Below are 17,093 nucleotides of genomic sequence, written 5' to 3'. Positions count from 1 at the left end.
GGCGGCGGCGGGAACAGCTCCTGAGCCAGACTGCTGCCTCTGCGCCATCACATTGTACGGAACCTGCGGCGGAGAGAATACGGCAGGCGACGCCATCGACGGCAGCGGCAGGAAGGTTCTTGACACACAGAAGCCGCCCTGGATCAGAAACCGCCCAGGATGGTTTGCCGGGATGTGTGCCGCTCCCCTGCCTGGGCTCTTGTAAGGTGCGTAGACGCCACATCCCGTGCCCCCCGCCCCCCCACTTCCACTCAGCTCTACTTCTTGTTCTACTTCTTGTACACTCTTTCCCTGGCAGCAGCTTCACTCGTTCGTCGTTCGTCTTTCCCCTCCCCTTCCACACCCCCAGCGGGATTCCCTCCTCATCGCCTTCCCAATCGCCTGCCTTGTCACCTTCCCAATCGCCTGCCTTGTCACCTTCCCAATCGCCTGCCTTGTCACCTTCCCAATCGCCTGCCTTGTCACCTTCCCAATCGCCTGCCTTGTCACCTTCCCAATCGCCTGCCTTGTCACCTTCCCAATCGCCTGCCTTGTCACCTTCCCAATCGCCTGCCTTGTCACCTTCCCAATCGCCTGCCTTGTCACCTTCCCAATCGCCTGCCTTGTCACCTTCCCAATCGCCTGCCTTGTCACCTTCCCAATCGCCTGCCTTGTCACCTGTGCACTGCTTTTCACTCACGCACCTGCATCGTCGGGTGTCCGTTGTACCCCCCGGGCCCTACGACTGTTACACCAGCGGTCAGATTGCTTCCCGACGAGCCGTACGCAGCTGCTGCCGCCGCATGCAGCATGACTGCCTGCTGTTGCTGTTGATGCTGCTGCTGTTGCTGCTGCCGTTGCTCTTTGTGGAGCTGTTGCATATGGTACTGGCGCATTAGCATTTGCTGCTGCATTTGCTGGTGTTGGTGATGGGGATGGTGTTGTTGCTGGTGTAACTGTTGTTGTTGTTGTTGTTGTTGTTGCAACTGCTGCTGCAGCAATCGAACATCTATGCCGTTTGTCGTCTGGGCTTGTTGCTGTTGCTGTTGCTGTTGCTGTTGTTGCGCTTGCTGTTGTAAGTGCAATTGTGGGTGCTGTTGCTGTGGATGCTGCTGCGGCAGTGGTGCCGCCGCCGCCGCCGCCGTCGCCCCCGTTTGCGGCTGCTGGGTTTGTTGCTGCGCTTGCTGTTGCTGCTTTTGCACCTGTTGCTGTTGCTGATGCTGATGCTGCCTCTGCTGCACGATCTGACGCTTGTAATCAGTCGCAATGTCCATAGCCCTCTGCTCCAGCACAGGATTCGCCATCAGGGCCTGTAGCAGCACAAGGACGTGGGGCCGCGTGCATCTCTGTGTGGGTGCGAATGTAAAAACAAAATAATGTAAAAAATAATTCAATATGGGGTAATGTAATATAATACAATACTGAAGGTTTCTTGAGAGTAGCGATAGAAAACCGAGAGGTTTTCTGTGAACTCAGGAGGAGAGTTGGCCTTGTGTGTTGGTACGGCATGTAATGCCAGTTAAGGAGGTCGCTCTGGTGTGCTATAGAGTATTTTTTGGGGGTTTCGTAGCTGCATTATGTCGCCGCTGCTGTGAGGCGTTAGGTGCCCAGGCCTAGTGGATGGCCTCGCGGTATCTGGAGCCTCCACCCGGCGTATACGACCTACCGAAGGAAGACTTATTTCAGTTGCTTGCGGGTACCCTTCTTGTAACGTTACTCTTCTTCGTCTCCCCGAAGAGAAACAGAGAATTTCTCTTGAAAGCAAATGATATAAGTGCACAATATGTGTATAATGTGGACACAGACGGGAAGACAGCCCATCCTCGCCCGTTCCTGCCCGTGGTTCAGTCCTCATGAAGAACAGAGGTGGCTCTGGCAATGAGCGTGGCTGCGGCCGTGAAGCAAGACTGTGGATGTGGATGTGGATGTGGATGTGAATGTGGCCGTGTGGCCGTGTGGCATGTGTATGCGTGCGTCGATGGACACGCCTTCCCCCAACCCCTCCCCCCGGCACACGCGCTCCTCATGGCAGCCCCCCCCTGCGTAAGTCCTCCCGCCATTACCTTACAGAGCTCCGCAAGGATCTTGCCGGCGTGTGCGCCCCCCATGTCGTACATGCGCCGCTGTTCCGGCGTCATGATGTTAATCACCGCCAGGCTACGGCATTTCTTGTCCGCTTCCGCATCCAATCTGCACGCGTGCCATCAATTACGCGAGCCAGCATCGCCCCGGCAGCGTGCCAAACAGCATTCATTCAGAGCTATCATGCAAAGCCATCCGCGATTGTGTGCGACTACGGAGGGAGTTAGCACACAGGCGCGCCAAGACGCGTGAGGTTGTACCCATGGAACTAAGGGCTTTGATAAGGAACGCAGGATCGTCGAAGCAGCTGCAGTGCGATGTGTGCATGCGTCATTATTCCGCGTCGGCGTTGCCGTATGTGCGTGATTAACCTCCCTGGCGATGAACCCCCCGCGGCCCTCTCCACCCCATCCTAGACCACCCTGCCCTTCCAAATACGCACTTCGGGTCGCCTAAGGAGGGCTGGAAGCTGCGCTTGAACACCGCCGGAACCTCTCGGGGCGCGCCCGCGTTCCATGCCGCCGCCATTGCTGCCAGCCGCACCACCGGCGCATCCGCTGCCGGTTCCGCTGAGATGGCTTGCCCCGCCACCGCTGCCGTCACCGCCGCTGCTGTCGCTGTCGCTGTCGTCGCCGCCACCGGCGAGCTGGTTATGCCAGCGGCTGCAGTGGTAATGACACACGGACTGCCGCCGCTGCCGGGCCGCGGCGCCACCGCTGCAGGGCCGACCGGACCGGGGGCAGGGGCTCCCTTCGGAGGCGAAGACCCCGTTGTTACTGTCGGCGGCCTCGCCGCCTGGGCCGCGGCCGCCGTCGTTGCCGTCGCCGCTGCCGGCCTGCCGTGCGGATGATGCTGAAAGCTGTGCGGCAGCGTGGAGCCGCCTGCGGCCGCCGCTATGGCTGTGGCCGCGGCATGTGGGTAGGCGTGGAGAGGCCGCTGCTGCAGCGCCGGCGGTACCTGTTTAGGGGACTGCGTGTGTGGCTGCGCGGGGGCCTGCTGCGGTTGTGGGTGCGCGTGCTGCTGCTGGCCTGTGGTGACGAGGGCAGCCTGGCGCTGGGAGAACGGTGCGGCAATGCCAGTAACACCAGCATCGCTAGCGACGGCGGCTCCGCCACCGCCGCGCCCGCCAGCGCCAGGTGACTCCTCATCACTGTCGATCACAATGGCATCCGCTGCACTTCCCCCCACTGTCCCTCCACCCGCTGCCGCCGCCGCCGCCGCAGCCGCGGTGGTGCCGATGGCGCGCTGGTCCGGTGGCCTAGTGGTAGCTGCTGCTGCCGCCGCCGCCGCAGCAGCGGCAGCGGTGCGAGGTTCTCCCGCTACCGTACCACGCAGGAGACCGAGGCTGGATTGCGGGCCCGCCGCCGCTGCTGCTGCAGCGGCAGCTATCGCCGCAGCCATCGCGTCACGCGGGTAGTATTGCTTGAGGACTTGACCCAAGGGAGGTCGGTGCGGTTGCGGTTGCGGTTGCGGTGGCACGGGCGCCGTGGTGGCCATCGGCTGCTGCTGCTGCTGCTGCTGAGGCGGGTGGCGGTGCACGGGATTGATGGCGTGGCGCGGCAGCGACGTGCTAGTGGGGGCCGTCGGTGCGGCGGCGCAGTAGGTCACCGCTGCACGCAAGTGCACCAGGGGGGATGGTAAGCAACCATCAGCGCACATGCACGCGCAGATGAGAGAGAGAGAGAAAAAAAAGCGGTTAAGGTGGAACGGAAATGAGAAGGAGACATAAAGGACACACACACACATACACACAGCAAGAAAGAAGGAGCTGTGTGTTGCGAGTATGAGATTACAGACGTGCTGAGTAGGAGGGCGGGAAAGGCAAGCAAGGTATTCCCACCCACCGCCGCTGCTGCACACACACACACACACACACATTCTTCGCTTCCCAGGCCACGGCCACGGAAACGCGGCGCGGTGTTTCCTCAGCCTCCAGCATCCAACCCACCCTCACTCACCCCGCTACCAACCCCCCCCATTCCCCACTCACCCGGCACAGGGCCCTCTCCATGCGGGTTGGCGAAGTAAGTGTGGATACCGGTGCCCTGTAAATGTGGGTTGAGAACCTCGCCATTCGGACCCACGGGTCGGGACCCTGGAGCTGGCTGGCTTTCCCCAAAGTGCAGGAAGTTGACTGGCAGCTGTACCAGCTCCGTAGGACCCGAAGAGTCCCCCTCGTAGCGCAACTGCGGGGCGCGCGCGCGCGCGTGTGTGTGTGTGTGTGTGTGCATGCGTCTGTGTGTGGTGCACGGGTGGTGTTTTCATGGCCTGAAGGCCATGGCGGGAAGGTGTGTGTGTGTGTGTGTGTGCTTGTGTGTCCAGTAGGCAACACCGCCCACTGGGTGGTCAACAATGAACATGGGACATGGGACAAACCCTACCGCCCAAGTCTACTCCGACCCAAGCCTTCGAGCTATCCAAGAGTTGCTCTCAGACATGGCAGTGGCGCTCTGCGCGCATTTCTCCCCTTCGGATTTTCAAGCGCACGAAAAAATACACACTGGTCCTCCCAACCACCCCCCCATTGCGTCGCACCTCGTGCTCTCCGCTCTCCGAGTTGTACGACATAATGTGGGCGGGCTGCCAGGTGCCGTACAAATTGTTGGGTGGCGGCAGGAAGTCACTAAAGTGGTAAACCCACACGCGTCGGCCAACCAACGCAGCGCCCCCGGCAGCCTCGGCGCGCTGCCGTACTAAGTCCAGGAAGGGCGTCTGTGAAACGAAAAGGGCCCGGGGGAGCGGGATTTACATGATATTGATAAAGGTGATGATGATGATGATAATGGTGATGGTGATGATGATGCAAAGCGCAAAGAAACAAAGAACTGGCGACGTTGCCAAAGCAATAAAGAGGGGCAGAGCAGGGCCGGAGGGGCCGGAGTGAGTAGCGGGGTCAAGGCCACGCAGGAGAACAGCCAAGAGACAAAATCTGTTTTGGAATTCCTGGTGGTGGTCGTGGTCGGGGTGTGAGTGTGAGTGTGGGTGGAAACGAGGGTTACACGCGGCTCCTCCTTTCAACCATATCATCGGCCATCATCATCATATCTCCACTTATCATCACTGCACTGCATCATATTAGACTTCCAAACCCTTCACCTTTGCCCGATCTTGTCCAGCCTTTGTCCAGTTCGCCCCCTCCTTCAGCCGCCCCATTCCCCCCCAGTTCCGTAACCCACCTTCCCTCCACCCCACCCCGAACCCCCAAAACCCCGTGTCACCTCCTCTGCCGAGGCAAGCGCGTCCCCACAACGCAGAGAGCTCCACACTCTCCGCTTCAAAGACTCCATGTCAGCCACCCGCACACGTGCTCCGGCAGTATGGTTGCCTCCTCCGCCTCCATCCGCCGCCGTCCCAGCAGCAGCAGCCGCGCCGTCACCGGCCCGGCTCACGCCACTACCTGCACTAACGGTACCCCCACTCCCAGCTCCACCAACACCAGCAGCAGCAAAACCAGAGCCATCACCCTCAGCATCCGAGGGGATGGGTGAGGCTAGCTCATCTAAGCCCGCCGCGTCGCCCTCCGCCCCCCGCGAATGCATGTAAAAGTGAGTGAGGGGCATGTAGCCAGGCAGTAGCAACGAGCCGCATTCGGGACAGAGGCAGCGCACCAGCAGCAGCTCGGGGTCAGAGGCGCGACCTGGGGATATGGGGGTAGAGTGAGGACGAGACATGGGTAAAGTGAACAAGCTGGACTGGGCGTGCTTGGTTGCGTGTGTGAGTTGTGATGGGAAGAAGGAAATCTGCACAGGGAAACTTCGCCGACTTCGCCCACTACGCCAACTGACGGAGCCAAAATGCAAATGCTGCGGGTCGCGCCTGGGGTTTTAGCGGCTAGTCTGCTAGCTGCCAACTGCTCCCATTTTAACACCGACATAATGTTGCGCTGCTTGCCATGTCGTGTGAGCGTGGCAATATGGAAAGCAGAATCAAGGAGCAGCAGCCGGAACTATTTGCCGTCGGTTTGGGGTGGATTCGTATCCTTCTGAGCCCTCTGAATGAATACTCGTGTCCATGTGCCCGATCGTGATCGTCACATGTCTACCATCATGAACCCATAAAGACGCACAACGGCTACACGCCAAGCATGCAATATTCGTTCCATGACACACATGGGCGTATCCTCTCACACTGCGTGCTTGGCCATCCATGCATTTGGCCATTGAAATACTAAAATCGCACGGTGGCGGGAGGAGCAAAGGCCAGGAGGAAATCATACACCTTCTCCATCCCTGGCCCCTTAACACACGCCTTTGCCCAGGGCGAGGCGTGTTACTACACTACACTTCTTTACTGATATCATTATAACTATGTTAGCTTCGCGTTCCGAAAAAAACGCATCTCCACACAAACGCACACAGGCAGACAAATAAAGGAGTCACGCCCCCAGAGCTGCACAGCTCGTGCGACGCACCCCCAAGCATTTGAGCCGTCAGCTTGCCACACGTCAGGAAGAGCTGCGGCAGCCATGTGGCCGCCCGCAGCAGCGACAGCAGCAGCGGCACCGGGCTGTGGTCGGAGCCGTCGCGACCCGTCAATGTGTGGGGCGGGAACTGCGGTCAGGCACGACGCAGGCAGGAGGGCACGTGCGCGGGTGGGAGCTTGGAGTAGGGAAGGGGAAGAAAAAGGAGGATCGGGGTATTCATACATGCAAAAGTAAACGCATTTAAAGCATTAGGTTAATATGACGGCGACGCCCAAAGCGCCATCTGCAGGTGCCCAAAGCAGGGTGGGGTAATATTTGCAAAGCCAAGGAAGCAACTGCCGACGTCCGAAGCAGGGATAAGGGGGTTAAGACGAACCAATTTGACGATTGCGGCAGATACCAGGGGTAAAGGAGGGGGGATGACAACGAATGAATATGCGAGGCGAAATCCAAGTGTATGTGTTGTGAAGCAAGGTGGTAAGAGGAGTAATGGGCGACAGTGCAGAAGGATTTTGCGTGTGCAGATAACAGAATGCTGAATATCATCTGCCCGAAGTGAGCGGGAAGAGGGAGTGAATGGGGGAGGTAGGGGGAGGGAAAGGCGGTGCCAATGACCCTTGTGGTTTAGATCACACAGATCTGTATATCACAACAGATTCCTAGATCACACCAAAAAAAACACCGGACAACGAAACGCGACATGGCCAGGTAACATCCGTTCCATCCACCAACCCCCACGCGCCCTGCCACCCACCTGCAAGATTCGGAAAGGCGTCAGCGGCGCGTGGTACACAACGGAGGGCTTGCGCCTCTTCGACTTGCTCCCAGCCTTTCCCCCTTGCTGCTGCTGCTGCTGCTGTTCCTGATGTTGTTGCTCCTGTTGCCCGTGGTGTGCGTGACCCGAAGAACGCTGGCGGTTCAGCTGCGACAACTGCTGCTGCTGCTGCTGTCGATGTTGGTGTTGCTGCAGCTGCGATTGAAGCTGAGGATGGCGCCACCGCGGCTGCTGCTGTTGTTGTTGGTTATGAGGCTGTGAGGAAGGCCCCTGTTGCAACGCCGGCTGCTGTTGTGGCAACTGTTGTTGCTCCTGCTGCTGCCGTGACGGTTGCGATTGCAGCCTTGGCTGTTGCAGCAGCAGCTGCTGCTGCGTGGGAGGCTCACGTTTCAACAGCCCCTGCCCCTGCCCATGGCTATGCGATGCCGCCACGACAGCCGCAGTAGCGGCAACACCAGCAGCAGAAGTTCCTGCGACTGCTCCGTCTCCTACGGGTGGTGGTGTTGGTGATGATGATGAGTAGTGCCTTTGGCGCTGCGGGTACGGGTGCTGCTTTGGTGGCCTGGGCTGCGGTTGTTGTGGAGGCGGCAGGGGGCTCGGCCCCGACCCCGACCCACTCGCAGCCGTGCGGCGTCCGGACAATGCGAGCAGAGCCGCCCGATTCGCCTGGAGCAGAGGAGCGGAGCGGGCCCTCGTCAGGCATCACGCCCGTTTACTTATTTTCCACGTTTCCATTTCACTCCCTTACACACAAATATGCTCATATGTATAGAACAAGAACACCAGGACATCAGCCGACAGTCTGTCGCCGTCCAAACCCGCATGCGCTTTCCCCCCAATTTGCCATTTCGCCATGCAGCCGCGTCTGGTCACAGGCCCAACATGCCTTGCCGCTCAATCCCGCATGCACCCCTTTTTAAATTAACCCCGTCATCCCTGGCCTCACACTCCCTCCACGACACGACACGGCTCCCCCCTCCCTCCAACCCATCCCCCGCTGCTTCATTTGTTCACCTTTCCACCCAGCCCCCTGCCCCTCCACCCAATCCCCCGTTTCCCGCCACCCACCACTCACCCAAACCCTCCACATCTCGCCTCCGGCCCACCCAAACCCGCCACCCAGGACCCCTTCTTCCCCTGAGCATAGATTTCCCCCTCAGCCTCACCGGATCTTGCGCTGCTGCCCACAGCGTCGCCACGCCACGTGACTCCCACACGTCATTCCACTGTGCCAACACGTTCCGTGCGGCCTTGTGCACGTCGTGATCCTCCGCATTGTACGTAAAGGCGTTTTCGCACATCTTGCGCACCGCAGCATCCACCTAACGTCGGGGAACACATGCAGAGGCGCAAGGGGCACATAGACTGCTTGGCACCGGCAGGGCTTTGGGCCACCACAAAACGGGGGGGGGGCGGGGGCTACATGGCTGACGGGAAAGGTGGTCACAGGCCTTGGGATGTGGTGACAGGGGTTGGGAGCGATTCCGCCGAGGGCTTAGAACTACGTAACCCAGAACGAAAAGGGGTTTCAAAGGCATCGACACCCAAGTAGGGATTGAGGAGGAAGCATCAGGGGAGGGATCCGGACAAGAGCCAACACCTTTGGGAGTTTGAGCTGTGGAGTAGATGGCTGGCGTGCGGAGGGCGTAAGGGCCGAACGTTCAGCCGCCCGAATGGCTGGGGGATCCATTCGATGGTTGCGGGGTCAGAAGGGAATGGAATGGGACATATTCAATCGGTAACCAGGTCCATGGTCGGCGATAGGTTGGTCTCTAATCCCTTTACTTCGGTGGGGAGCCCCTAGGTGGAGAGCCACTAGGAAACTTTGGTGATACCGCGCCCGGACGGACGAAAAAACGACAGCTAGTCGGACATGGCTCATTCGCTTCGCCCTACTCTGCCAGCATGGCCCCAACACTGAAACACACTGAGACTCCGAATTCACCCAGTCCTTGAGCCAGCTCCTAAGCCCACACGCCAAATTCCACCAACCCCCACGACGTCCTTCCGTATTAATTCTTAGCAACGACGGAGTCTGTTGGCGCCGCGGCCTGATGAAGCTGAGTGGGTGTGCGGCAGCGTGGTGCTGCTCACAATGCCTCGTTGCTGGGTTACGTGGGTGCTGTTGTGTTCTGTCGTACAGCACCCCGGCGCCATCCGTACGAGTAACCCCTCGCGTTTGCATTCTGCGTGCTGGGGGGGGGGGCTGGACGCCCCCAAACCCCAGCACCGAAAGAACGATTGGAATTATATCTGATCGAGGCCCGAAAGTGGGGAGTGCAGGTCAGGCCTGGTTCGCTAGCTTGGCTTGCCGGCTGCCGGCTGCAGCATGTGGCCGGTGGAATGGGTGCATGAGTTGGCGCCAAGGCGCGTGCGGGGAGCCGCAAAGCCCGCCGGCTGCAGCCCCTTGGCGCAGCAGCAGCCGTTGGAGGCGGTGGAGGCACTGCCGGATACTCAGCGGTTCGGAGGTGAATACCCACCTCGAGCGGGGACTTATACTTCAAGTTTTCCAGGCGGGTCTTTATGGTTAGCAGGTCCTGTGGGTCCTTTATGACGACGTAGTAATTGGGAGCTCCGTGTTTCTCCTCGTCCACCGGCTCCTGTGGATGGTAACCGCACGCAGCCGGACATGGAAGCCTCAAATCCGCCTTTAATGACAGTAATGCAAGGTATTGTCCCGGGCCTGCAAGGTCACTTACCCGAAAACACCAAGAAAGTTGGGACTGCCATATGGTGTTTATAGCGCCTTTGCAAGCCCTCCAGGCCTTGTCCTCCAGCTCCGCCTGTTGTTTGTGCACATGGCCGAACGATGCGGTGTAAGCCGTCATTGAAACGTGCGCATGCGCTGTGATGAGCGCGCATAAAGCTGTCCAACACGCGGTCAAAACCTAGACACAATTGCATGGGGAAGAAGACCCTCTACCTTGTCGCTTTTTGTCATGGCCAAATTTGGTGAAGACGTTCATGGCATTTTGCACACTTTACAACTACCCCCTACAGGAGCCCAAGCTATCTTCATCAGCTTCATGTGGCAACGAATATGTGAGTATACCTAAAATCATATGAAAGCAACTTCGCTGTTGAGTTTTTGATCGCGGCTTTGATAATCATTCGCGCCAGTTTGATTGACCCTGGATTTGCTTGTAATAAGCTGTGTACATATTCTTCCTCGGGATAGAATTTACATATCATTTTTGTCTTTAAGCTTCTTTAGGGCATAACAGCACTGGGGAAGGTATTGCGCTAACGAGCAAGACTGTTATTGCTAAGTGGGGGCCGGCGTGTACAATTGCATGCGTAGCCTTAAAGTGGGTAGCCCGCAGCGGAGTCCTCGTTGCGCACCGGTCTCTGCTCGACCCACGGAAGCCCCACGACGGCCTGCGCCGTCAGAGCCGCCGACGACACGCGGAAGCCCCAGTTTTAGGCGTCGTGGCACGATGGTTCTAGGCCTGAAGACCATCGCGGGCTTCGTGTCGAGGTCGCTCCGACGAGGCACAAGCACGCGACTGGAGGCAGCATCGGTGAGACCGCCCCTTTTCGACATCGTCGTGTCGCAACTGTCGGTGTTCGTAGTGCCAGAACGCAAGGGTGGCACCTGATTGCTGAGTTTACGATTTTGTGTTACAAAAATATGGTATGCCGCTCATTCCCTGTTGCAGCGCGAGCCGATGACACAGGCGGAAATCGAGGACCTGGTGCTGAAGCTGAACAAAATTGAGGTAGGAGGGGGTAATTATTTTGAACATCCTGTAGGGGTTTCATTTGGAGAAACTCACGGCAGGGGTAACGACTGGTTACAAAAAAGCGTCAGCGCTACCACACACGCGAATCAACTACACCGCCCGCCCGTCAGTTCAGATCATGTACCTTTCCGTATACGCGATGCTAATGTTCCTTACCTCCAACCCAACCTGCTTGATAGGCCGTCAAGTTCGGCGAATTCAAGCTTAAGAGCGGCTTGGTGTCCCCTGTCTACGTGGACCTTCGCATCATCGTCTCGTACCCCGACGTGCTCGAACAGGTTTGTGGATGGGCCGCTGCTGCTTTCCTTACACATCCCGATCCTATCCGATACTTCTGTCAACACGCAATTTAGTGAGCGAGGAACCAATAGAAAATTCGTATTACATCCGCTTCCCCCCCGTAAGGACTTTAGGGACAGGTTGAAGGGTGTTGATTTGGCGACTTGATGATGCGTCTCCCTGGAGCAGGGCGCGCACAGGATTGTTTGGAATTTTTGGGGTGACTGGATGTATAGCTTTTATGCGTGTCCGGGGGAAAGGGCTGGATGGGACAATGAATCCTCTTTCCCCCCAGGCAGCCAGGCTTTCGCACGACGCTGGAAACTCTTAATGGCTCGCGAGGTCCAGCCACGGATCCAGATCTGGATTTGGGTCACGTGTATGGATTCGGTCAGAATTCCGGTATATTGGGATCTGGGTCAGGCGCGGAGGGCCTAAATCTCGGTCGGTAATCGTCCCGAGGGGTTTGGGGTCGGCCACACGCCAGAGGGCGTCTACGCCTGCGTCTCCCACCAACGCGTGCGCCCTCGCCCTCCGAAACCCGCTTCTCCCAGGTTTCACGCATGATGTGGAATGCAGTGCGCGGCTGTCAGTACGACATCATCTGCGGTGTGCCGTACACTGCCCTGCCCATTGCGACCTGCATGTCCTTGGGCTTTGGCGAGGCCATGGTTATGCGCCGCAAGGTACGGCATGTACATGGCACACTGCTTGTGATGGAAAGCTGGGTGCCGTACAGGGCATCATGGTACGGCGCATGGCAGCGCAAATGAGCACGAGCCTGGAGCCCGAGGCTGGAGTGGCAACAGCCGCAGCCTGTTTGTGCAACATCGATATAATATTTAACGACCAAGAAAACAGCAGTAGCAGCAGCAGTCGCTGTCTGCCGTACATGATGAATGTACAGGGCACTATGGCGCCATCATCATGATCACCACCTTTGATGACTCTCCCTCATCACCACAATCCTGGCACCCACAGGCCCCCCCTCACACCAACCAACCATCATGACAGCATGCCTCTACAGATAAAGCTCCCAGCCATGTACTTTCCTCCTCCTCCTTCTGCCGGCTTCTCCTTCCCCGCCCCGGTCTGTCCCATTGGTCTCTACCTGCTCCCGCCCCTCCTCCACCCCGACCGCCCGCCCGCCTCCTCCCTCCCTCCCTGTTTCCCGCCTCCTTCCCCTCCTCTCCTGCGCTCTTAACTTCCTTAGGAGGTGAAGGATTACGGCACAAAGAAGGCCATCGAGGGGGCCTACAAGGCGGGCCAGCGCTGCCTCATAGTGGAGGACCTGGTCACCAGCGGGGCCTCCGTGCTGGAGACCCTGGACCCACTCAAGGTGGTCTTTCTTACTCCCGGGGGGGAAATTACTCCGGGGGGGACGGGGGAAATCTCGTGACGCACTCGATTTAGGAGTGTTCATATGCCGGGTCGCTTTCGGGGGAAGGGGAGGGATTTAAGAGGAGCAGGGGAAAGGAGAAATGGGATGTAGAAGTGCTTTGCGGTATCGGTTGCGGAGGTTGCCGTCGCCGTTGTCATCGTCTCGTCGGGGCCGTCAGCAGCTGCAGCTGCAGCACTCCAGAGGAACTTCTTTTCCGCGAATACTTAACTTGGTCATCAACTGCAGCATCGTCAGCAAACCTTGTTCAATCATTCGGTTGGCAGCTCTCAAGTGCCTCCTAGGGTATCTGTGTCACTGCTTAATAAAACCCAACCTTCCTTCCTCCGCATGCTCTCTCTCCCGTGTCTCACCCAGGCGGAGGGGCTGCTGGTGAGCGACGTAGTCGTCCTGATCGACCGCGAGCAGGGCGGTGAGGCGCACCTGGCCAAGCACGGCCTGAAGCTGCATGCCGCCTTCAAGCTGTCCGCCATGTTGGACGTGCTGACGAAGCACCAGCTAGTTACCGAGGAGCTGGCGGACAAGGTAAGGAACTGGGGAGGGGGGCGGGGGGGTTCCTTGCGAAGAGTGAGGAGGGGGGACCGTGTGGAGAGTTGGGAGGGAATCAGCATCATCAATCAGCAGCACTCAGCAGCACTAGCGTTCATCATTGGTTGTCTTGGTGTTCATTCGCCGTCGTCGTCGGGTATTTGTGCGCTGCTGCAGGTTAGGACGTTCATTGCGGAGAACCAGACAACGCTGCCGTCGGCGGGGGCGGCAGCGCCAGCCGGGGCAGCAGCTGCCCCGGCGGCTGTGGCTGCTGCACCAGCTGCCGCCGCCGCCGCCGCTGCAGTAGCAGCTACGGCGCCAGCACCCGTGCCTCCCGCAACCTTGAAGAGGTGAGTTGGCTCGCGACACGCAAGAGCCATACATACAATAAAGACGGTATGTGACAGTAGCGTCGCACGTGTGATAAGAATATTTTTACACATTGCAGATTGCCGTACGAGCAGCGCATTCCACTGGCCAAGAACGCGATGGCGCGACGGTGTCTAGAGGTCATGGTCCGCAAGCTGACGAATCTCAGCGTGGCCGCGGACGTCGACACGGCGGAGGAAATGTTGGAGCTCGCGGATAAGGTAAGAGGGTGGAGTAAGGGGTAAGGGTTGCGGAGTGCGGCTTATGCGAGGATAGCGGCGTATTTGTGTTTGTTTTCAACAAGGGGATATGAGCGGCGTTATAGGGGTAAGGGTTGGTGGGGGTCTGCGATAATCCAACATATGGAAGGAATAATTTTAAAAGAACTATTCGGTTTTTGGCCGAGCAGTTGAGCGGTAGGGCAGTAGGGCGCCGCAAAAGTAAAAGTAAAGTGGTGACACCGCACGAAGCTTCCTGTGCTCAGAACCTGCTGATTTCCCGACCTCTAAATTTCGGGCCCTTACGTTGCCTTCCCTGGACCTTGTGACTTCTTGGCCCCCGTTAAGCTCGACCGCGGCAGACCTGACCTGACCTGACCCGGGGAGAATGCGTATTTGCTGCGTATGGCGCCGTACAGGTTGGGCCGTACATTTGCGTGTTTAAGACGCATGTTGACATTTTTGACAAGTGGGACGACTCCATCGCCGCCCGGCTCACGGTGAGTTGGGATTTTCTTGATGACGTCTATAGAAAAAATTTATATGGTCTCTCATGTAGGGTGTGTGGTGGAAGAGATACTGGTGGGGATACTGGTTTGGGGCATGCATGGATGGATGGATGGATGGAGGGATGTGATCATACATGCAGGTGCAGGTCCGCCGGCGTGACAGGTACGTCTTGCTTGTTAGCCTTGTCGTCGTTCAGACACGGCACTTCATGGCTGGAGCACACTCCTATATATGGGGAGTGCTGTCGTGGGACGGCAACAACGCTCTATCCGACCTACCCTTTGGATCTCTACTCCTCCATCCCATTTACCCTCACGCCGCGTTTGGGTCTCTTGGGCAATCCTCCTTGACCGCTTGACATCTTGCCCCTCCTCCTTCCTGCCTTCCGCCCTCCCCCTTCCATTCCCGTTACCGCAATTCCCCCCCTCCGCCTAATCCTCCTGCCTCTGCGACCTGCGCAATACACATGGCACGTCGTGGCGGCGGCGCCATGTGGATTCGGCTTTTTGAATCATCCTGGATGCCACGTCCTGTACATTTGTACGGGCATTGGCGTGCCCTACCGTACGCGCCAATGTACTATCGTGAATGTACCGCTGCTGCAGGAGATTGCCAGAAAGCACGGTACGCTGGGAGAGTTTGTCCCGGTTTCCCTCCCCCTCCGGCTTCGTATTACAACTTTTCTTCCACTCTTATTATAGTCTTGGCGGCTAGTCTTGGCGGCTCCCTCCTCATCCCGCATCCCTCATCCCATGTCAGCTGTTTCTCTCCTTAGATACGAAGAAGGTTGACGGAGGGAAAGTACCGTTAAGCTTGTGTGGCATCATTTCCGAATGTAGCGAGTTTGTACAACGCATATCGCTGGAAATGCATTTTAGCTTGTCCAAATCCCTTCAATCCCCATTCTGTTATATATTTTTCTCTCTCTGCGCTTTTCAATAAGCACTGCCCCTCTCCCCCTGGTAATAACCAAAAAAAAACATTGAGCTGAACCTACCATACTCAGCTAGCTACACTAACTACCTAGCTGCATAACCCTTTCCCCCCCCCCGCACTCCACCCAAAACCTTTTCCCCCTCTCCCTCAATACAAACACGTGAACAGATTTCTTGATTTTCGAGGACCGCAAATTTGCGGATATTGGCAACACCGTGGTCTCCCAGTACGGCGGCGGCATCTACAAGATCGCCGAATGGTCGCACATCACCAACGCCCACCTGGTGCCAGGTCCCGGCATCATTGACGGCCTCAAGACGGTGGGGCTTCCGAAGGGGCGAGGGCTGCTGCTTCTGGCAGGTGAGTGGCGGGTTTCGGAGGTATGGGGGAGGTATGGGGGAGGTCGAGGGCGGGTTGTTGGTATCTCTCGACCGAACGCCTGGCTTGGCTCGGGGGCTTTTGTAGGTGGTATGGGATATGGACAGAAGCAGGCAGGCAGGCTTACACACACATTTACACAGTTACCCGCACATATCACAGCACGCTCTTGCCATTGCAGAGATGAGCAGCAAGGGCAACCTGGCCTCCGGGTCGTACACGGAGGCCGTTGCGGCGGTTGCGGAGCAGCACGCGGACTTCGTGATGGGCTTCATTTCCATCAACCCCGCAGCCTGGAAGAACGGACCTGGGTCACCAGGTGGGGTGCGGTGAGGTGTAGTGGGGGGAAGAAGTTTACTAAAATTACACTAGGCAATACAATATTGTTATTGTATACTGTTCCAGTATTGTTAATGTGGACTATATTATAGTCCGGGATGCGCGGTGGAATATGCTTTTTAATTCGGAGCTAAGAGCGAGGAGAGCGATCACACTCTCTGTCAGGCGCGGCTCTCGGATGGGCCCAACGGGCCGCACAGTGCATAGGAGGGCTGAGCGCTCGTAGGAACGTAGAAGACGCACACAAGACTTTTTGAAAGAGAAAGGGGTGTAAAGAAATGGATAGGCGGCCAAGATACGTGTAGATGTCCGTGTGCGTGTGTGTCTGTCTCGCTTTTTGCTTCTGGATGTATGTGTGTATATATATACACATATATACTACAAGCTAGCTAGATACATACATATATATATAACCCTATATATATATGTGTGTGTGTGTGTGCATGTGTGTAGGATGCTGCTAGTAGTCTCTTGTGCTCCCTGAGGGGGTTTGGAACGCGCGTTCTCGAACTCTTAATGATATTCCCCGATGCTCCCGAGGTCCCCCTACGTCTGTACTGTAGGCTATGAAATACTCGTTGTCATGTTCCATGCACTGGCCCCGTATTTTCCTTTCCGTCACTGCCACCCGCCCGCACCAGGCCTCCTGCACATGACCCCGGGCGTACAGCTAGCCGCTGGCGGCGACGCGCTGGGCCAGCAGTACAACACACCCATGGACGCTGTTGCCGTACGCGGCAGTGACGTCATCATCGTGGGACGTGGCGTCATCAAGGCCGCTGACCCTGCGGCCGCGGCGAAGCAGTACCGGGATGCGGGCTGGGAGGCTTACAAGGCCTCCCTGTAAACAGGAGGAAAGGGGTAGTGCACAATACTGCGATGGTGTTGTACGGAAATCCGTACGACCTGTAGGTCCACCGCTTTGGACGTATCTGCCTCCCTGCGTGATCCTGCCTGGGTCCAAGTTCCATGAAGTCAATTTTAAAAGACCAGCTGTTTTAACCTACGTACCATGTCTCGTCGTGTTGCGGTGGTAGTGAGTGAAAGCGGCTGGCAGCGTGCAGCGGTGGTGCAATGCAGGCTGTAAGCTAGACTTCGCATGGCCTTCGCATTGTGAAGGAGAGGGCGGGCTTGT

General features: G+C 57.7%; 2 protein-coding genes across 2 annotated transcripts; one reads left to right on the top strand and one right to left on the bottom strand.

The window, feature by feature from the left end:
• Positions 1 to 307: 307 nt before the first annotated feature.
• VOLCADRAFT_36834 (uncharacterized protein) lies at positions 308 to 670 on the bottom strand (the record flags this gene model as incomplete). Its single annotated transcript, XM_002948475.1, has 1 exon — positions 308 to 670. A coding segment is annotated over one exon (363 nt), but the record flags the coding sequence as incomplete, so codon positions are not given.
• A 9,737-nt stretch (positions 671 to 10,407) lies between these two features.
• Positions 10,408 to 16,805, top strand: VOLCADRAFT_80294 (uncharacterized protein; the record flags this gene model as incomplete). The annotated part of the gene is made up of 13 exons (XM_002948604.1): positions 10,408 to 10,780; positions 10,919 to 10,978; positions 11,182 to 11,280; positions 11,836 to 11,967; positions 12,495 to 12,620; positions 13,038 to 13,205; positions 13,386 to 13,558; positions 13,657 to 13,798; positions 14,215 to 14,295; positions 14,911 to 14,929; positions 15,410 to 15,601; positions 15,801 to 15,938; positions 16,600 to 16,805. Exons 1-13 carry the CDS (start codon positions 10,553 to 10,555, stop codon positions 16,803 to 16,805), a joined length of 1,764 nt encoding a protein of 587 aa, XP_002948650.1. The 5' UTR covers positions 10,408 to 10,552.
• Positions 16,806 to 17,093: the final 288 nt, after the last annotated feature.

Source organism: Volvox carteri (genome assembly GCF_000143455.1).
Source record: "Volvox carteri f. nagariensis unplaced genomic scaffold VOLCAscaffold_10, whole genome shotgun sequence".
Classification (NCBI taxonomy): Eukaryota; Viridiplantae; Chlorophyta; class Chlorophyceae; order Chlamydomonadales; family Volvocaceae; genus Volvox; species Volvox carteri.
Note: the sequence above shows the minus strand (reverse complement) of the source record. Positions and strands in the feature narration are given on the sequence as shown.